The sequence below is a fragment of the Piliocolobus tephrosceles genome, chromosome 10, assembly GCF_002776525.5.
Source record: "Piliocolobus tephrosceles isolate RC106 chromosome 10, ASM277652v3, whole genome shotgun sequence".
NCBI lineage: Eukaryota > Metazoa > Chordata > Mammalia > Primates > Cercopithecidae > Piliocolobus > Piliocolobus tephrosceles.
Window position 1 is genome coordinate 94,129,632 of NC_045443.1, and position 21,935 is coordinate 94,151,566.

At 39.4% G+C, this 21,935-nt stretch overlaps 1 protein-coding gene across 2 annotated transcripts in view; it reads left to right on the top strand.

Moving 5' to 3' along the window:
* The window catches only part of CFAP54 (cilia and flagella associated protein 54), a 389,915-nt gene that overhangs the window by 173,974 nt on the left and 194,006 nt on the right, over positions 1–21,935 (top strand). The window contains exons 40-46 of one of the 2 annotated variants that reach the window (XM_031936253.1): positions 4,801–4,953; positions 7,313–7,507; positions 9,815–9,902; positions 10,203–10,412; positions 14,397–14,463; positions 16,617–16,799; positions 19,212–19,298. In XM_031936253.1, coding sequence (XP_031792113.1) covers positions 4,801–4,953; positions 7,313–7,507; positions 9,815–9,902; positions 10,203–10,412; positions 14,397–14,463; positions 16,617–16,799; positions 19,212–19,298 — 983 coding nt within the window. The remainder of the gene's footprint in view (positions 1–4,800; positions 4,954–7,312; positions 7,508–9,814; positions 9,903–10,202; positions 10,413–14,396; positions 14,464–16,616; positions 16,800–19,211; positions 19,299–21,935) is intronic. The other variant, XM_023206706.3, reaches the window with a different exon arrangement.

Below are 21,935 nucleotides of genomic sequence, written 5' to 3' on the forward strand. Positions count from 1 at the left end.
ATGCTCTTGGGTTTATTTGGCAAAGTTTTAAAATGCTGAATTTTTTCAGTATACTGAACTCAGATCATCAACGTATTTGTCAGCATGTTGGGTCTTATGTATGTCATCACCCTGATATGTCTGCAATTCTTTTAAAAGGCAGAGTACTCATGGTGGTTTCCACACCAGATGGCTGCTTTAGACCATCATAGATTTTCTTTTGGCATAACGGCATTTAGTGGTGATGCTTGATACATTTAATTCTTCAGAATAGATATTGCAATGTTCCAGTGCCTAGGAACATTTGGTGTACTCATTATTTAACAGCATCCTATTCTCCCTTCAACTATTTAATAATGCATATGTAATTTGGTGTAGTCTCTGTAGGATTTGGAGAAGTGAGAACACCTCATTTTATAGATATTCTTGTATGGGTGAGTAACTTGCCTGCTTGTTAAGCTCCATAGGGGAGATAACTCTATGGATATGCCATTTATTGAAGCTGTTTTTGCCTGGGATCTGCCTGGGATCTGTCTCTTGAGTTTTGACCTTACTGGTGTTTAAGTTCTCTGGTACAGTTATTCAGTCCTCCGGTGTGCTGGAATTTTCAACTCTTTGGCAGGTATGTTTTATTAGTGCCTTTGGGCATTTGGATTGATGTGGCCACAAATGTAGGAAGCAGCCCACATTTCAGATCACTTGCTGGGATCCTTCCATGGTGGACCCATCTCTCAGGAGTCATTGGCATTTCAGCTTTCATTTCTACATTGGTACAATGAAAGACACAATGTTTTTCATTCTTTTTTTTTTCTTCTCCTCCTCCTTCTTCTTTCTTACCTATTTCAAACGGTTGAGGCTATTAGTGCCTCTGGAATAGCCTTCTTAAATTATCCATGGATGTTTTCAGAGAAGAACTCCCTTGAGGCAGAGCTGTCAAGATAAGGACTCTGAAGCTAATGCCACCTCTTCATTGCTTTGCATCATTTATCTCATGTAGACAGCCACGCCACCACCAACAGAACCCTAATTAACAGCCAGGAAAAAGATATACAGAGCTTGAAAAACGGGAGAAAAAGAAAGTGAAATATGGTTTAGGAAGAACACAAAGAGGAATTATTTATCAGCCAGATAAAAAAAGTAGTGGGATGATTTCATTCAGACTGTTCTTACTATAAATACAAATTTTCAGATTTTATTCTAGAATATAAGCTTGGTGAGAGCAGAGACTATGTCTGTTTTGTTCACTTGCGTCTCTCTTCGGTGCCTGGCACAGTGCCTAGTACTTGTGAGCGCTCAATTTATCTTTTAAAAATACATGACCAGTGGTCATGATGTGAGCCTTCATCTAGTGAATGCTCACTCCACGACAGGCTCTGTGCTAGACACTCTGCACCTCCACACACAGGTTAAAATGGTAACCCTCTGAGTCATCCTGATGTCGGTGAGAGGGATGCACTGGGACTAAATAGGACAGAGACAAGCCTGAGAAAAGTTAATGAAGGAAGAATTATCGCAGTTTTAACAGATATTTAAAACTGTGGCTTAGGGAAAGTAACTATCTCATATTATTTTATGTGGGGGCTTCCAGCTTTCTTCCTTTCATTTACTTGCTGTTATGGGCTGAATATTTGTGGTCCCCCGCACCTAAATGTTAAAATCCTCACCCCTAATGTGATGGTCTTAGGAAGTGGGTCCTTTAGAGGATAAATTAGCTCATGAGGGTGAAGCCCTTATGAATGGCATTGGTGTCTTTATTTTTATTTATTTATTTATTTGGAGGTGGAGTTTTATTCCATCACCCAGGCTGGAGTGCAGTGGCACGATCTCAGTTCCCTGCAACCTCCACCTCTGGGGTTCAAGTGATTCTCCTGCCTCAGCCTCCTGAGTAGCTGGGACTACAGGCGCCCGCCACCACACCTGGCTAATTTTTGTATTTGTAGTAGAGACGGAGTTTCACCTTGTCTCCTGACCTGAGGTGATCCACCCATCTTGGCCTCCCAAAGTGCTGGGATTACAGGCATGAGCCACCACACCTGGCCTGGTGTCTACAAAAGAGACCCCAGGTTGCTCTGTAGCCCACTTCTATCATGGGAGGGAGGACCAATGAGAAGGTAACCATCTGCGAGCCAGGGAGAGGGCCCTCACCAGAACCCTACCATTCTGGTCTCCTGATCTCAGACTTCTAGCCCCAAATATCTGTGTGGAATAAATTTATTTTGTTTTCTTTTTTTTGAGACAAGGTCTCACTCTGTCACCAGGCTGGAGTGCAATAGTATGATCATAGCTCACTGTAGCCTGGAACTCCTGGTCTCAGGTGATCACCCCACTTCAGCCTCCCAAGTAGCTAGGACTACAGGCGCATGCCCCTGTACCCAGCTAATTTATTTTATTTTTGTGTAGAGACAGGGTCTTGCTTTATTGTCCAGGCCAGTCTTGAACTCCTGGCTTCAAGGGATCCTCCCTGCCTCATCCTCCCAAAGTGCTGGAATTACAGGCATGAGCCATAGTGACTGATGAGAAATAAATTTCTGTTGTTTATAATCCACCCAGTCTATGGTAGTTTCTCATAGCAGTTTCAACTAAGATACTTGCTTAACTTCTTTTCCTGATCTCACTCTCTAAGGAGAAAACGATAAAAGCCAAGCTCATGAATTCTTGCAAGAAAAATACAGAAAGAGAACAGAAACCTACAATCTTCGGGATGTTGTGGATGAGGGTGGGGGCATGAGGAGTAGGAGGTCTGCCTGCTGGCACCATGCAGGACTGGGCATTGCTTAGCAGAGAGGGACACTAAGCAAGGAGATGGTGGGGACAGGGCAGAGCAGACAGGAGAGTGAAACTGGTAAGGAAGAAGAATGAGAGCTTCCAGGGAGTTCACAAGAGCCACTGTGGCCTAAGTATTTGATTCTCTTAAATGTGTGATCGAGAATTGTGTCAGGACTGAATTTGTAGGGGAAACAATTACTTCTGTCAATGTGGCCATGTCCCTGGTTTGACTGAAGCCTCCAGGATTTCTGGACATAAGGTTTTGTTGAAAGATGTTGTCTCTGTGGCCACAGAAAGTTACCCTGTGTTATATATTCCGTCAGGACCTCCCTGCTCCCGGGCTCATAATGACTCCAGGTTTCTTCCCTTATTAACTTTCTTCAGGCTTATTCCTGTCCTGTTCTCAAGGTATCGCTGTGCCCAAATCTGGGTCACAAATCTGGGTCATTGTCTGTTACCCAAGATTTGTTGTCCCTTGGTGAATCATCTGGGGAAGGCACTGGACTTGAACACCGGTTCTTCTGCTCATCTCTTCTTAAGGGCTTCAAACAAGGTCATACCTCTCAACTTCACTTTTCCTCCTTTGTAAAGCATCAGTGATTTGTACTCCTCATTTTTAAGGTGCTGTGAGGATCAACTGAGATTAACCTTTAGAAGTTGTTAACTTCTATGCCCCTTTTAAAAAATATTTTTAATTAATTTTTTTTTCTGAGATGGAGTCTTCACGTACTGTCACCCAGGCTGGAGTGCAGTGGCGGGATCTTGGTGCACTGCAACCTCCACCTCCCAGGTTCAAGCGATTTCCCCTGCCTCAGCCTCCTTAGTTGCTGGGATTACAGGCCTGTGCCATCATGCCTAGCTAATTTTTGTATTTTTAGTAGAGACAGGGTTTCACTGTGTTGGCCAGGATTATCTCAAACTCCTGACCTCAAGTGATCCACCTGCCACGGCCTCCCAAAGTGCTGGGATTACAGGTGTGAGCTGCCTCGCCCTGCCTAACTGTTCCTGTTCTTATTCTAACTGTCTAAAACCCCTTGCCTCTTTTGTCCTAATCAAGTTTTCCCTATCCTTGAAGGCACAGCTGGCCTATCTTCTCTTCCACAAGGTCTTCGTTGCTCACCTTTTCCTGCCTACACTGATCTCTGTCTTCCATCTTTCCCTTATTTTGGCATGTAACCAAATATTCCCTGCAAATGTGACTTTATTACTCCAATGTTGGAGTGTCCCATCCCTTCAGCTAGATAGTGAATTTCTTGAGGGCAAAGATCGTGCCTCTTAACCTCTTCCAGCTTACCGTGTAAATTGCTATACTGCTAAGACCTTAGATTTTACGGGGGGGCTTCTGTTTGTTCAACTTGCTGAAGAAACACATTCTTTTGTTATTCAATCCTGCAAACTGTGATTCCTTAGTCTTGGTCCTGCTTCATGATGTATGCAGCAATTCTGCAGCTGAAGTCTCAGGCCCTCACTCACTCTTCAGAGACCTCCAAGCAACTCTCTCCCACTATCTCCCCTTTCTGGGCACTTTTCAGGACAGTTAGTTCACTACCCACTCCTGGGTCCCCCTCTTCCTTTCCTCTGCACCTTCCAGTATTAGGAACCTGTCTTTTCCTTCCCTTCAGAGAGCGGATGCCCATCTCCAAGCAACTTTATTTCTTCCTTTCTTTGTTTCTTCTTTTCGTCTCTTTCCCAAGACACCTTTGCTTTGAAGAGGCTGCTGAAAAGGAGTAGAATATTTCATTTTTTATGATCAGCAAAAGAAAAAGGAGGAGGCTTCATGGGGAAAATTGGCAAGATCTAAAGTTATTTGCATTTCATAGGAATCAAAAGTTTTCCAAGTTTTTTTTTTTTTTTTTTTTTAAAGGACCTTCAAGTATACAAAAAGAAAAAAAAAAATTGATCCTAATGTTGAAATACCTGCTGCAGATCTGGGGGCTTTGAATTTAGCGGCTTTAGGTTGGGACCAAGAAATTCTCTGAATTCGAAACTTACTGGCTCTTATTTTGGCTTGGTGCAGCATTTCATCCCCAGCGTTCTTCTTTTCTTTCCTTTCAGAATACAGCCGAGCTAAAGCGCTTGTCTGCGTGCCCGTGGACGTGACAGACACCTTGAGGTGTTTTAGAGAGACACTGGAAAAATCCAAATACCATAACAGATCAATGCGACACAGCAGAAAGTTGCTTTCATTATTTCTTGCACAGACACAAGGTAAAATGCATGTTCTGTATCTCTGAATCTTTCTTTATGTGGGGTGACCACCCTGCGGATATCCCTCTTCTGCCCTCTCGTTCTTCCCCCCGTGTACATGCAACACTCCCTGATGCCTTTCACTTTCCTCTTGTCTAGTGGATCTAGTCTCTGTCTTACACTTTAACCAATGTGCTTTCTCACTCACTTACTTTTATGCTTTCTGTGAAACTAGCAAACTCTCTTGAGTGCAGTAGATATGACAATATTAATTAATTTTAGATTCTGTACATTTATGTTCTTCTTGTAGTTTTCTTTGAAGGTGTGGCACTATAGTCTTGTTTTACTTCATGAGTAGATGGACTGAATCATACTGAGTTAACTAGAACCTTTTACCAAAACACTACTTTATCAGTGGCAAATAAATGGATACCTTTTAAAACAAGCATCAACAAGATTTCTTATTAATACTATAGATTTTGATCTTAGGGGTTTTATTTTAGCTTAAAGTAAGATATTCACTATTGTTGGTTGCATTGCATTTATTTGTTTTCTCTTTTAACATCTATCTGCTTGTGAATTCAAGCAAAGCTGGCTTTGAGTGATTAAATGGTAACCTCAGAGAAGAGTACATTCAAATTTAGGCTGGAAAAATCCTGAACTATCTATTCTTAAGTTATTTAAAATTTTTAAAAATCCTATTTTATGTTTATGATTCTCACTATTCAAATTGGTCAGAATAATAAGAATACATTTAAATAATAGACAAATACATGTAAAATAGTATAAAGTTATTAAAAATAGATTTAAACTTCTACTTAATTAAAATGCTAATTTCCACTGAAATGATCTTTTAGAAATTTGACCAATATTTTTTACAACCACAGGCAGAGTTTTATTTATTTATGTATTTATTTGTCTGTTATTGTTGCCCACCCCCCACACTTTCTATGGTATGTATCCATAGTTTTTGGTTATATTATCTGCAGACTCACATTATGTTAAATTAGCTCTCCATATCCTGTTTGGCTTCTTTTAATTGCTCCATACATTAACAGTGGGTAAGATTGGCTGGGCGCCATGGCTCACGCCTGTAATCCCAGCACTTTGGGAGGCCAAGGAGGGCAGATCATTTGAGGTCAGGAGTTCGAGACCAGCCTGGCCAACATAGTGAAACCCTGTTTCTACTAAAAATACAAAAATTAGCCAGGTGTGGTGGTATGCACCTGTAATTCCAGCTACTCGGGAGGCTGAGGCGTGAGAATCGCTTGAACCAGGGAGGCAGAGGTTGCAGTGAGCTGAGATTGTGCCAGTGCACTCCAGCCTAGTAACAAAGTGAGACTGTCTCAAAACAAAACAAAGCAAAACAGAAATGCACCCCCCTGCCCAACAAAAAAAAAAGTGGGTAAGGGCATAAATAAAAAGGCAAATACAATTCCTAGGAATGGTTTACACCAACTCACTCTGAATCTCACCTGGTACCAAAATATTTTCAGTAGTTTATCTCTAGTCCTTAGGCTGTAGAATTCAAAATCTATACTAGCTTCTTTCTCTATTACTTCTAACTGCTTCCCCTAGAATATAGATTTTTTTTTCCCATGTGTTCTCTGATCTTATAAAGAGACAAGTTTTTTCTTTTTTTTTTGTCTCATGCCAGAACTGCCTGTGTGCTGCTTCTATCCCAGAGGTTTCTGCCCCAGAGGCACTCTAACACCTTACTGTTGGAAGCTATTTAAAAAAGGCAAACTCAGACTATGCAACTTCCACCAGTCCCCCAAGAGCAATGCATTAGCTCAATATTTGCTTTCTGGCTGACCGTCCTCTTTAGCGCGGTTTTTGTTAGTTTGTTTTTTTTTTTTGAGATGGAGTCTTGCTCTGTTGCCCAGGCTGGGGTGCAATGGGGCGATCTCGGTTCACTGCAACCTCTGCCTTCTGGGTTTAAGCAGTTGTCCTGCCTCAGCCTCCCGAGTAGCTGGGATTACAGACATGCACCACCATGCTCGGCTAATTTATTTTTAGTAGAGATGAGGCTTCACTATGTTGGTCAGGCTGATCTTGAACTCCCGACCTCAGGTCATCCACCTGCCTCGGCCTCCCAAAGTGCTGGGATTATAGGCATGAGCCACTGTGCCTGGCCCCTCTGTAGTGCTTTTGATGAAATAAGGCAGACATAGAGCCTCTCCACACATACCTAGGATCTTTAGATATGATCCTGGATACTAAGTTTCAGGACATAGTGTCCCTCAAACTACAAAAATGTCTCAGCTCTATACAAAATATTTCCTTTCTTTTTGCTTTCCATTTTCTCTACCTTCCCTCCCAACTTCCCTTCTTTCTACATTTTAAATTTATTTCTTCTTCTTCTTTTTCATGAATTTAGGAGAGAGAGGAGGAATAAACAATTCGAAAGGTACCTCTGGAAAGGTGGGATTTTGCCTGGGGACAGAGGAGATGCATATGTCAATACCCCCTGACCTTTCTCAGGAGCACTTCAGAGTTTTTAGTTCCGTGGAGAAAAGCAAACTTCCATATTCACAACTTGGACTTGTAATTTCTTCTTATCATCAAACTATTGGTAAGAGTTAGCCATTATGTATTCATTTTCTTTAATTTTTTTTTTTTTTGAGACGAGGTCTCATTTTGTCATCCAGGCTGGAGTGCAGTGGTGCTATCACAGCTCACTGCAGCCTCAACCTTTGGGGCTCAGTCTATCCCCTCCCACGTCAGTCTCCCGAGCAGCTGGGACCGCAGGCTTACACCACCACACCTGACTAATTTTCATATTTTTTGTAGAGATAGAGTTTCGCCGTGTTGCCCAGACTGATCTCGAACTGTTGGTTTCAAGCTGTAAGCCTGCCTCAGCCTCCCGAAATACTGGTACAGGAGTGAGTCACTGCACCCGGCTATGTCTCCATTTTCTATATGATCTTCTACATTAATGCTGAGATTGCGTCTGGTTCTGAAATCTTACCTTTAAAAGAAAGATAAAAGAACCTATACCCCTGCAGCAGTGACAGAACAGCCTGGAGACAGAAGAAGCTTCCAGCCTCCTCCCTTTACCCATTTTCTTAGCTTGGCCATCACCATTGTGAGATTCTAGGCCACCCTTCTATTTATTCCTCTTTCATTGGTGCTGTGAGCCCCTTGTGGGGATGGAGACGATGTTCTTTTTTTCCGGTCCCAGCTAATTCCATTTGCCTTGTCTTTCCCTTGATTTGGCTTTTCTACAGCTTCAATAGTATATTCCCAACCCATATGATAGACCCAATGTCCTCTTTCTTTCTAACAGACATTTTATGATGCCCCCTTTACTTCCTGAAATAAAATTTATATTTAATATATTCTTATACACATTATTTTGAAAAAAATTATTATGAAGCTCTAAATATAAAAATAGGGGAGAAATAGCTTCACTTTATCATAAAAGAATCAGTTTGTTGGTATGTAAATGCTCAGGCATTAGAAGCTGTAAAGAAATAATCAGATGCTTATATCCTGGATATGGAATCACCATGAATGTGACAGCTGCGTATGCAGACAGAGACAGGTATGTTGTATTGGTGACTCAAATACTATCAACATGGTTAAGTTTTGTGACATTTTCTAAAATGGCAAACAAATCTTGGTAAAGTCCTGAGCAAAACAAAGTACTACAGTGATTGCAATGTCTGGAAAATTTAGAAATCATGGACATTTAGAAATCATGCAGAAATACCCTTTTTATGTGGAAAACAAAGTTCGATGTGAGATTCAGATAGTTATAAACAGGATTCTCATCTTTTCCTTCACTGTAGGGGAAGTTTCTGTGCCTTGCAGGCCATCTGACATCTTTGGTCTTAACCTATGAGTTACCAAAAGATGCCCCCATTGTGACATCTAACAAAACCCTTTCTCACATTTCTGAAATATCCTCTAGGGGACAGTATTGTCCTCATTAGAAACCACTGCCATGTTGGTTGGGGTTTTTGGCTACACATCCCAGAATGGATGCATTCACTAGAAAAAAAAAAAAGTATGTGATTTTTTGTTGTTGTTTGTGATTGAGATGGAGTCTCACTCTGTTGCCCAATCTGGAGTACAGTGGTGTGATCTTGGCTCACTGCAACCTCCACCTCCTGGGTTCAAGCAATTCTCTTGCCTCAGTCTCCTGAGTAGCTGGGATTACAGGCGTGTGCCACCACACCTGGGTAATTTCTATATGTTTAGTAGAGACAGGGTTTCACCATGTTGACCAGGCTGGTCTCGAACTCCTGACCTCAGGTGATCTGCCTGGTTTGGCCTCCCAAAGTGCTGGGATTATAGGCATGAGCTACCTTGCTGGTCCAATTAGGTGATATTAAAGATATTTTCTGCCTTCAGGTAAAAGGAGAAATCTGATATGTGATGATCTTGTCACATGTCTGCTAAAAAACAAACCCTTTGACCCTTCCCATCTGCTATAGGGTAACATCCACTTTTCTCCAAGCTGCAGTCAGAGGCCCTCAGAGTCTGACCACTGCCTCCCACTTCAGACTCAGTTCACCCTCTCCAGAAAACCATACTCCAGTCATGCCCATCATTCCTATACATACCCAGCCATTTTCCCTTACATGCCGTTTCTAATTTTCTCTTCTCCTGTCTCTACCTGTATGACTTTTATTCTCTATGAAGCCCCATTATTACTATCTGTTAGAGCCAGTCTTTCATTCTGTAATCAAATAGAACGTTTGCTTGCTCTCTGTGTATATATATTGTGTGACATTTGAAGGCGCTGTTAACTTGGAGTTTGCTTACTGCCATCTACACAGTTAAGGAATAGTGCAATTTAAAATATTCTTGCAAATATAAAGAAAATATTTTTCTAGGAACTGACATTTGTTCTTTTACTTGATTAAAAATATAGATGTTCTCCAAGCCAGCAATCAAAGAAGTCTTAAAGTTCAGGCATTGCATTCACTTGGAAGTCTTCTCATCTTCGCGGAAAAGAAAAGGTAGATTTTTAGAAGTCTGTAGAACAAGGGCAAAAGTTTTTTATTTTCTTGTTTGAAGAAGTTTTCAATGATTATGAAAAAACATTGTCATTCATAAATTTTAGTTCTTCAACAATACTTCATTGCTACATTTTATTCATTAAATGCTACCTGAGAGAAACCATTAAGAACAGTGAATGTATGTATAGTTATACGTATGTTAATTGATGTTGCTTTGGTGTACTTGCTTTCCCTTCTGGAAGATAGATTTAATAATGGGTCTCAGAAAATGTACTGCTTGATGCTTTGTCTCTGTTTTAGGGCTGCTTTTAAGTGTTGGTGTCAAGCTCTCGATGACATATTCAGAAAACCAGACGTGCTGCACACGTGGAAAGAATTTGGCTCCTCGCTCACCAATGTCACCAACAACAATTCACCTCTGGGTTTCAAAGACTACAGTGAGGAGTTTCTGTCAAGAGTTGGCATCTGGGGGTGTTTGCAAGGAGCAGTCGTATCAGCAAAGATAGCACAGTGAGTGTGAGGATGGAAGGATCTGCATACTAGCTAACAGCTTCCTTGCAGGGTGCCCCCCCGTGCCATGCAAAATGCAGTGCCTCATGCACACTGGATTTCTGGGAGGTTATGTCCATATCATACAGGGCCTTACAGTTTATTTACTTATTTGTGATGTTTATTGCTTATGATTATCTCCTTTTCCTGTAACACAGCTCTTGCCCCAAAATATCAGTGCCACCTGGGCCCTGGTGTTTGCTTTGCTTACTCATGGATCCCAAGTTCCAGATATGCATTCAATAACTATTTGGTTTTTTTGTTGTTGTTTGGTTTTTTTTTGAGACAGAGTCTCACTCTGTCACCCTGACTAGAGTGTAGTGGCTTGATCTCGGCTCACTGCAACCTCCGTCTCCTGGGTTCAAGAGATTCTCCTGCCTCAGCGTCCTGAGTAGCTGGGATTACAGGCGCCCACCACTGTGCACAGCTAATTCTTTTGTAATTTTAGTAGAGACAGGATTTCACCACATTGGCCAGGCTGGTCTGGAACTCCTGAATTCCGATGGTCTGCCCACCTCAGCTTCCCAAAGTGCTGGGATTACAGGCATGAGTCATGGCGTCTGGCTCAACAATGACTTTTTGAGTGGTCAAATGAATGAGCAATTGGTAAGAGAGCAGGAAAACAGTGTGGAGGCAGTCAGGCGCGGCCCTCATCCGAAAGTGCACTAGAAACCCGTTACTTTCAACAAGTTTCTCATTCCTTCTGAGACTCAGTGTCCTTATCTCTAAGCCAAGGTGGTAAAAATTACATGCCATACTGTATCAATTTGCTAGGCTGTCATAACAAAGTACCACAGACTGGGTGGCTTAAACAGCATAACTTTGTTATCTCATGATTCTGAAGGCTAGAAGTTAGAGAACAAAGTGTTGGTTAATCGGTTTCTTCTGAAGCCTCTCTTCTTGGCTTGTAGAAAGACCACTATGTCCACATGTGGTCTGTCCTCGGCATGTCAATGCCCTAATCTCCTCTTCTTATAAGGATACCAGTCGTATTGGATTAGGGCCCAACTCTGTGGTCTCATTTTAACTTAGTTACTTACCTCTTTCAATGCCCTGTCTCCAAGCATGGTCACAATCTGAGGTTACTGGGTATGTTAGGCTGTTCTTGCTTCGCTACAAAGAAATACCCAAGACTGAGTAATTTATAAAGAAAAGAGGTTTGATTGGTTCTTGATTCTGCAGGCTGTACAGAGAGCATGGTACCAGCATGTGCTAGGTTTCTGGAGAGGCCTCCGGATGCTTTCAATTATGACAGAAGGCCATATTTGAATATGGGAGCCCGCATCTCACATGGCAAGAATGGGAGCGAGAGAGAGTGGGAGGTGCCACACTTTTTAAACAACCAGATGTGATGTGAACTCACTCATCACCAAGGAGATGGCACTAAGCCATTCATGAGGGATCCACCACCATGATCCTACCACCTCCTGCCAGGCCCTACCTCCAATACTGGGGATTACAGTTTAGCATGAGATTTGGTGGGGATGTATATTCAAACTATATCACTAAGAGTTAGGACTTCAACATATGAATTTCTAGGGGACACAATTTAGCCCATAATACATACTGTATTACTGTCCTTTTTTGCTGCTGTAACAAATTACCCTAAACCTAGTGGCTTAAAACAAAACAGATTTATTCTTTTACAGTTACAGAGTTCAGAAATCATAAAATTAGTGTGTCAGCAGGGCTGTGCTTCCTCTGGAGGCTCTTGGGGAGAAGCTGATTCCTTATCTTTTCCAGCTTCTTGAGGCCTCCTGCATTCCTTGGTCCATGACCCCACCTTCTATCTTTAAGACCAACAGCTTAGCATCTTTCCCCCACACCTGCCCCTCTCTGTCTGTCTCTCACATCTTCCATCTTCACATCTCCTTCTCTATCTCTGACCCTCCTGCCTTTCTCTTATAAAGGCCATTGTGACAATCCAGGATAATCTTCCCTATCTCAGTGGCCTTAATTTAATCACATCTGCAAAGTCTTTGTTGCCCTATAAGGTCACATATTCATAGGTTCTGGAGATAAGGTCATGAATATCTTTGGGGGACCATTATTTAGCCTACCACACGTAACACATGTGAATGTCTTTAACAATGGCTTATGCATAGCTAGCACTCACAAATATCTTCAGTATTTCAAATTTCTGATTAACATGAGAAATTTGAAAAGTATGGAGGGATTAGAGGTATAGGTTTCTTTCACCTCTTCAGTTACTTCTTTAGCTGACCTATCGGAGGTGGTGAGCAACAACCTGCATAGTGTTTTAAGCTGTAGAGCACACTTAAAAAACTTAACTGTTCCTAGGTAGTGATCACATTGCTTTCAGATTCGCATCTTCAGTTGGGGAAGTAAGAGAGTACTGCTTTAGGCCGGGCGCGGTGGCTCAAGCCTGTAATCCCAGCACGTTGGGAGGCCGAGACGGGTGGATCACGAGGTCAGGAGATCAAGACCATCCTGGCTAACACGGTGAAACCCCGTATCTACTAAAAAAATACAAAAAACTAGCCGGGCGAGGTGGGCGGGTGCCTGTAGTCCCAGCTACTTGGGAGGCTGAGGCAGGAGAATGGCGTAAACCCAGGAGGCGGAGCTTGCAGTGAGCTGAGATCTGGCCACTGCACTCCAGCCCGGGTGACAGAGGGAGACTCCATCTCAAAAAAAAAAAAAAAGAAAGTACTGCTTTAAAAGTATTAAATGTCAAAGATTTAGACCTCTGTCAAATATTTTTTGTGCTCCTGGGATAGAACTCTCTCTCTCTCTCCTTCTCTCTCTCTCTCTCTCTCTCTCTCTCTGTCTCTTTGTCTCCTGAAACAAAGTCTGAGCTTATGACTTAGTGAAGCTTGGCAATTGGGAATGGAAAAGCCAAGGAAAGGAACAGCTTGGAAAGGAACAGCTACAGCCTTCCTGCCAGAGGGCACCTCCGCTTCTCTGAGCTTCTGAAGTTATTACCTAGTGATTTTCAACAAACAGAAAGTCATTTCCTGGTTTCCCAGCTGGAAGTCTGACTGTCATAGGAGATGTCATTCTACAGGGGCTTTAGCTGTTTTCCTAGACTCCCTGAGTAGAGGAAACTCTTCTCCCCGCTGTAAAATACCACACTTGAAGATCCACACAGTGAAGCTGAACTGAGGTAGACATTGTTATTAATGTAGTGAACCTGACTGGTTTTATCTAAGAAAGACTTAGGAGAAGGTAATGTGGTTTGTAGTTGCAAATGTGAATTTTAAGACTCATATATAGAAAACTCAAACTCTTCTTCTAAGGGACATAAAATGAAAGAGTTGTAAATAGAGAGACATTAATGTTTGGTGGAGATACTTAATGTTGTGAATGGCTCCATAATAAACAGCTAGAGAGAAAATACAGTGCTTCAGTCTTCAGGTGGAATTACTTAACCGCACTCATCAAAAGCCTTTACTGTGCACCCTCTTTTACCAAAAGCTTTCACTTCCAGGGCTTCATTCAGTGGAACCGATAGGATAAGTGCCCAAAAGTGTAGGCATAACAATGTTTACCTCAGCATTGGAAAACGCCAAAGTGGAGATTCATATTTTTATGTTATGGCACATCTGTATGATAAAGCATTAAAGTTCTTTAGAATAATGATATAGTCCGTTATGTCTGTGAATGAAAAATTTGTTTATAAAGTCGTATGTATTGCCTAATTCTACTCTTAATGTGTATGTATGTGTTTCTCTGTGTGTATAGTTATATACAGAAAATATATATAAGGAAATTGACTAAAATGTTACTAGTAATCATGTTTAGGCAGTAGGATTACAGGGGATTTTTTTATCTTCTTTAATGTATTTTCCTTTTATTTTCTTATATATTTATATGTATATTTTTTCTTATACATTTTGTGTTCTAAATATGTATGTAAAGACATTTATATCAAAATGTTTTTGGAAAATTTCTACTAATCAGTTTATTTTTCTTATACTTACTTAGATTTATTAAGTCATTGAATGTTGAAAAGAAAACTGACTGTTGCATTTTGTCTGCATTACTCTTTCAGGTAACGCTTTATTTATGTATGTTTTTCCATGGTAGCACGACCATTCATTGGATCAGTAAAAAATGTTTATCATATTCAGAAAACTCAGGTAGCAAAATAGCATGAATCTTGATTAAATATCACAAGCCCATCTTTCTCTTGCTCGCTGAACCCCTGTGAGACCGTCACCTTTAATTTCTTTTTTTCTTTTTTTTGAGATGGAATCTCACTCTGTCGCCCAAGCTGGAGTGCAGTGGTGCAATCTCAGCTCACTGCGACCTCTGCCTCCCAGGTTCAAGCGATTCGTGTGCCTCAGCCTCCCAAGTGGCTGGGACTACAGGCACGTACCACCACACCCAGCTAATTTCTTGTATTTTTAGTAGAGCTAGGGTGTACCATGTTGACCAGGCTGGTCTCGAACTCCTGACCTCAGGTGATCCACCCGCCTTGGCCTCCCCAAGTGCTGGGATTACAGGTGTGAAGCACCGTGCCTGGCTCACCTTTAATATTTAACAGAGTCAGTTTTCTCCTTTACACTACAGAAGAAGGAATTTTACAGATGGGGAAACTGAGTCTTCTGTCATTAGGAAGATCATGTTACTAGTAATCAGTATGAAGCCAGTCTGTTTGACTTCAGTAGTTGCCTTAGGTTACCTCATCTCTAAATTCAGTTTTGCTTGGTTATATGAGATAAAATCTATCTTATGATGAAGGTGAAAAATAACTTGAAGACTACAGGAGAGGTGTTCTTGCAGTTCTCAGAATTTTGGTTTGACTTCACTGAAGAAGAAAGGAGTTTTTATCTGAAATACAAGACATTTTGAAATTCCAAAATGTAACCAGGGACCTTTGCAATCTACTAAAGGTTCTATTTACTTTGAAGGATGGGCACTCTTGTTCTGTGTATCAGAGAAGTCTCATAGCTTATGAAATCTAAATAAGTGAGTTCTTCAGGAAGGGCTTCTCTGAATGTAAGGCCAGACTTTTCAATTTTCTTATGTTCCTTATACCTCTTGTCTGGGCTTCAAAGGGAAGAAGTACAAGAGGCAGAGGTGTAAAGGAAATGACCCAACTCTGACCTCTTACATCGCATTCTTTACTTTCTGATACTCCTTGTTCTTGAAGATAATGCTGTTTATGTTTTAGAAAGTATGTGTTTTAACAAATATTTAACTTTCTGCTTAATGTGGACAATAATGTGTATATTATTTCTTAGTAATACTATACCTAAAATAAAAATTAGCTGGTGGGATTTATCTTAAAAGCCTATTAATTCTTTTTATGATTTTAAAACAAATGTATGGTAGTAAACATTTCAACAACTACAAAGTATTTTAGAGTAGGATATCTCATGACCTTAATAAGCCATTGGATTGAAATTCTTTCTGATAAATAATAAATTTAAATTAAAATAATTTCATAATGCGTTTGTCATTAAGAAATTTTAATTGTTAAAATAACAAAAGAAGCACCCTTAAATGAAAAATGTGGTTTCACATATTCATCTTGTCTCCCCAACATCTAGTGTAATGTTGGTTACACAAATTACCAAAAACTATTGGTCAAATTATAACAATTGTCTTTTCATTTAAGCAGTTAGAAGTTTAGAATTACCTCTGCGTGATTGAGACTTCTGAAACAAGTAGTCATTTCCTCTACTTATAGCTTGGTATAGTGGAAAGAACATAGTTTTTTTTTTTTTTTTTTTTTTTTTAGCTAAATAGACATGACTTTGAATCTCCTTTCTGCCATTGTTAGCTGTGTGACTTCAGATAAATTGTTTAAGCCTCAATTATATCATTTGTGATATAATCCTCCCTTCTAAGAGCAGGTTAAAATAACATTAAATGAGATATGTTTATAAAGAACTTACCGGCAGTGCTTAACATAACATTGACCCTCAACAAAAGATAATTTAATATAATGATAATTTCTTTGAAAATAAGAGGTATCCAACTACCATGGAATTTAAAAAGCCCATCTGGAGTGATAAAAAAGCATTTGGAACCTGTAATGATGATAATATAAATGATAAGTACCATTTATTACAAAGTACAGTGTGCTAGGTATATACTAAGCATTTTATAAAGCAATACATGTATTTGTCTTTTTTTGTTTCATTATTGAAAATGCAATCTATAGCTCTTTATGTTTCACTTTTTTTTCATTTTCAGGGTTTGCTTAGAACCACACTTCCACATCCCAAAGCTGAACGTTGCTATGCTCAATATGAAATCACTCAGCTTCTCCCAGGCATCGAACTCTTCTCAGATAGATACAGGGCTGACATTTGCTCTGTAATTGCAAGTCTGTATTACATTATACGTGAACTACACTTTGTTAGGCAAAATCTAATAGTAAGTAGTTTGTAAAATCAAAAAATATGTATCACTGGGATATTTTGCTCCACTTACCTCATACTTTTCAAATTTTGCTAATATTCTTTTGGTCAGTTACTGTTTAACTTTTAAACTCTACATATGTAGGATTCTTAATTACACTTCAAACTAAAATGTACTAATTAATATTCTTGTCATTTTGGATACAAAAGCAAACTATTTGTTTTTTTCTCCTTTTACTGTGTTACTTTATATTTTTTTCTTAAGATAGTTGGTGAAATCGATCACCATGAATCACTGATCTCAAACACAGAAATCTAGTGTACTTGTAAGCCACTGCATTAAATTGTTCAGGTTATATCAATCCCAAAACTGTGAGAGTGTTTCTTTATTGAGATAAGTTTATCTTTATGTCTCTTATCTTTTCTCTGTCAATGGTGCATCTAAGAGGAAAACAGATTCTAAGCATGAGATAAAAGACAGACATTTCTTAATGTCCTAGAAAATAAAAAAATCCAAATACAGCTCTCCTCTCCTTTGGGGAAAGAAATCGCAGTGTATGTCATACATTTGAAGCTGGTTGCATTAAAAAATTAATATGTTCTATTAGAATTGTTGGCCATTTTATATTTTCCTCCATTATTTTGTCTTTTTACTTTCTTTATTTTCTTTCCTCTATTTTTTCACATCTCTTTTTTCCCTTTGTTTGCTTCTTTATATCTATTCTTTCTTTTTTCTGCTGCTTTCCCTTTCCTCCGTGATTTTCATACCTACTTACTTTTTCTCCCATATATTGTTTTCTATTCTCTTGGTATATTTATCCTTCTAAATTCAAATCTGTCTTTATATTTAAAGTATTTATTTTCCCCTGATATGAATTGTTGGCTTATAAAACCATGTATTAAAGTAAAGAGACTGATAAGTGCATTTAACACTTGGCGGACTTGGTGAGAAATTGTTTATTTTTAAAAAATAACAAAATAGTGCCCCTCTCACTGTTAAAGGGATTCATTTCTGGGTTGAAGAAATAGTTCTATCCCCTGGGTAACCTTTAGCTGCCTAGTCATATTCATATATAATACATATCACTCTGCTGGAAAAGAAATGAGATTTATTTTTTCTCTAAAGCTAAAGAAATTGAGAATGTTTTTCTGAATAATTGAGCAATTGGCAGCAATAAAATGGTGTGTTTTTATTTCTCACTAAAGAAAAAGAAACTAAATCTCAAAGGTAATCGCCAACTCTTAATGTTTTGTGCTGCATTAATTGTGGAAAAAGGTATTGTGTTATGTTTGTTAGGCATAGTTGTAGAAAAATGTTTAATGTTTGAAATCATTTAAGACCAGTTCTAATCCTTTAAAAAAGCTGTTGCTATTAGCAGCTGCCAGTTACCTGACAATTAGAGGTTCCCCAGCTGAAATTGCAAGAAGTAAACAATTTCCATTTTGTATTACATAAACTTCTCCAGAAGAAGCCCAGTGGCTAAGGGGACTTCTGTGGAATATAAAATTTGCTATGTGACCCAGAGCTATGGAGCTATGGGAAATAGTTTGCTAAGTAATGGGGATCCCAATCTTCCTTCCACTCCATCTTCCTTTGGCAGGGAAGGCTACAGCTGCAGGAACTGAGCTTAAGGTTTGATTTGAGGTCAGGAGCTGTTCCAATGTTAGGCAAAAGTGTCTTCTCCACATCTTTCTCTGGATGGATTGTGGTTGGGCCATTTGAAATACTGATGGTCTATAAGCCTTCACATATATCCATGGGACTTCAAGAGCAACTGAACTTTGGGGTGAATTCTAGGAAAATAAAAATATTATGTGAAGAGTAAGCTTAGGTTTTAATCAGTAGAATATATGCTATGTGAAGGCAGGGATTTGTTAGATTTTGTTCTCATTCAACAGTGCCTAACACATAATAGGCATGTTATAAATATTTTTTGTTGATAGAAAAATTCTAATTGAAGACAAAAAGCAACTGGCATTAAAATGAGTAAGTAGGATCCAGTTGGGGGCAGAGATTGAGGTCCTTTGCTTTAAATTTTGCATTTATTTGGTAGCTCATTTGCTAGAATTTTTCCACAGGCCACAGTGATTCATGTATTTATGTTGAGTTAATTGTGTTCAAGGAAGATAATTGATTGGATTTTTACCTCTTCCTGCTTAAAGAGATGTACAACCTAGATTTGGGGTACCAAATGGCATCTACTGGGAACTATAAGTCTCTGATAGCACCTTAAAGTTCCGATAAACTTATGAAGCATGTGCTAGATAGATTATTTCACTTATTTTCAACAGTATAGTTTCCTAGCATGGAAAGTAAATCAATATATAACATATCCTGTATTTAATATTTGGCTAAATTTGATTATTAGGTTATTAGTTTGATAGTTTGATAAAATATATTTTGAAACGAGTGTTTTTCTCCTCATAGGTTCTTCCTCTCCTTGCATTGTATCAATATTTTGTTTCTGGAATTTGTCAAGACATAATCAGAAGTCTAGAAGCAAGAATCCTCAAGGTATGTTACAAGCTTTTAAGACATTTGATATTCTTGAACTCTTAAAGATATTGTCATGTGTTAATTTGATTCTAGGACTTATATTAACAAGTTGATAATAACATGGCATTACACTGATATAAGAAATGACTTAGCCATTATTATAATAAAGTATGAGAAAGAGCCAGTTAGAAAGGTATAGATTATTTTATGCTTGGACCACAGTAAAATGAGGAACAGCTGCACATGGAAATAAGGTTCATCCAACACCAATTGACCTGGAAATTGCCACTTCTGAGAGACTGGCTTCCTGGTGAAGACCAACTGAACCAGTTTTCTGAAGCTTCTGTGAATTTATTCCTAAGAACCTTTATGGATATCATGGTACACAAGAATTTTTCAATGCATAGGTAATTGAATTAACAAGATCAGATAGATGCTAAATTACAAAAAATCCTGTAATCCAGAAGTTAGTTAAGGTTCTCTGCTTTTGAGATGCATGTGCAATTGATTGACTTGAACACCACATGGGATGGGAAGCACCTTATTCTCTCTGTTCTCTTTCCTAATCACTCATGTTACCTGCTCCCACTTTTGTTGAATTTGTTTTGTACATGGATCATCTCAATATCCAACAAATTTGCTCCCAGTTCTGTACCTCCTCAACTGTAATATGGAGTTCAACCCTATTTTATATTTTACACACACCCGCGCGCACACAGACACACACACACACACACACACACACACACACAATGTGTATTCACGCTTTTTTCTATAGTGGACTTTACTAAAAATTAGGAAGACAGAGAAATTTAAGTTGAGGCAAAACAAACAATTGAAGATAGAACATTTGGCTTTCTTGAGCTTAAAATCTTTCTTGGCCGTCATCTCATGCTTTTGCCACCGACTGAATGGAGCAATCAGCTATGGGCTGGTAAATGTCACAATTGACTAAAAAAATAAACCTCAAAGTCGGGCGTGATGTCTCATGCCTGTAATCCCAGCACTTTGGGAGGCCAAGGCGGATGGATCTCCAGGTCAGGAGTTCGAGACCAGCCTGGCCAACGTGGCGAAACCCCATCTCTACTAAAGATAAAAAAATAATTAGCTGCATGTGGTGGCGGGCACCTGAAATCCCAGCTACTCTGGAGGGTGAGGCAGGAGAATCGCTTGAAACCAGAAGGCGGAGGTTGCAGTGAGCTGAGATCACACCACTGCACTCCAGCCTGGGCTACAGGGCGAGACTCCATCTCAAAAAAAAACAAAAAACAAAAAAACACCTCAAATTTTCATTTGTGGCATTTTCAATTTCCATCCATGGTGTGAATACTCCCTCTATGTCTGACTTCAAGCTACCGACTAGGCATCACTAATGATGGAATCAGGGACAAGATGTGCACAATCAGCTCTTGCAAATTGGAGTGAGTGGGCTCCAATACACCACTGGCTTAATTCATACTTCTGCTTTTGTGGAAATACTCTCTGTCTTTTGTTGCCAAATTTCTCCCATTTTCTAATAAGGGAAAATTAGACTTCCATTTGAATTTCTCTTCGTGTCTAAACCCTGCCCTGGGGCCTATATTTTCGGACCTAAATAGTTTGTGGCATGCTATTTCTAAGTAAAGAAATGAAGAATTCTGGTACTGATTATTAATGATTTTAACCTGGGAATAAATAATTTGTTCCTGATCATGAAAATTTCTGAATCACCCTCTCTGAGTTACTGAACTCTTATGAGTTCTATTGCTTTTGAATTCCAACACTTTTAAAAGAAACTGAATGTAACTTTTCTCTCTTTTTTCAAAAGATAATGTTCTCTTCAATATTGCAAAATTCTTGAGGCTAGGATCTGTATCTTATTCATCTTTTAATTCCCTGTAGTGTCTTGAGTAATACATTCACATAGTTGAAATTCAGTAATTAACTATTGAATTTAAAATCTGCAGACATTTTTCAAGTGCCTACGTGCACTCTCTATAGTGTTTAGTGGGAACTCACCTAGAAAATACTTGGCAGATATTTATTGATTTAACTCTAAAACAACAGTTATTGAGTACTTCCTATTTAAAAGCACAATGTTAGTAACTCCAGTCGAAGAAATGTAACCAATGATCCTTGCTTATAAGGAAGTGAAAACTAAGAAGAAAGACAGGACATATACCCAAGATAATAATGTTGGCACCTGCCACTGGATCATTTCCAAATGAGTGTGATGAAGACTCTCCAGGAGTTTGAAAGAGGAAAAAATGGCATTGAGCCTTTAGGTTTCACTAAGTAGGTAAGATTTAGGCTTGAAAAGAGTAGAATTCATGGAGCAGGAGAGAGGAAAAAGGGAACATTTCTTGGCCGTCAGTGTGAAAGATAGGTGAGAAAATACTGACTTGTTTAGGGGGCAGGGGTGTTTCAGTGGCACTAGAGTGGAGGTTTTGGGTAGGCAGGTTGTAGAAGATAACATGAGTATACCAGAGGTCGATGACATTGAGAATACCAGGGACTTAGTCTTGAATTCCCAACTCTGAAGAGATGTAATTTGGAGGTGGAGCCATAAGAGAAATTAAGAGATTGTAATATCCGAATTTTGTAACATGTACAATCTGGTCTGTCCTTAAGAGGCAAGAAGCATGAAAGGGTTACAATGATCATAACTCATCAGGA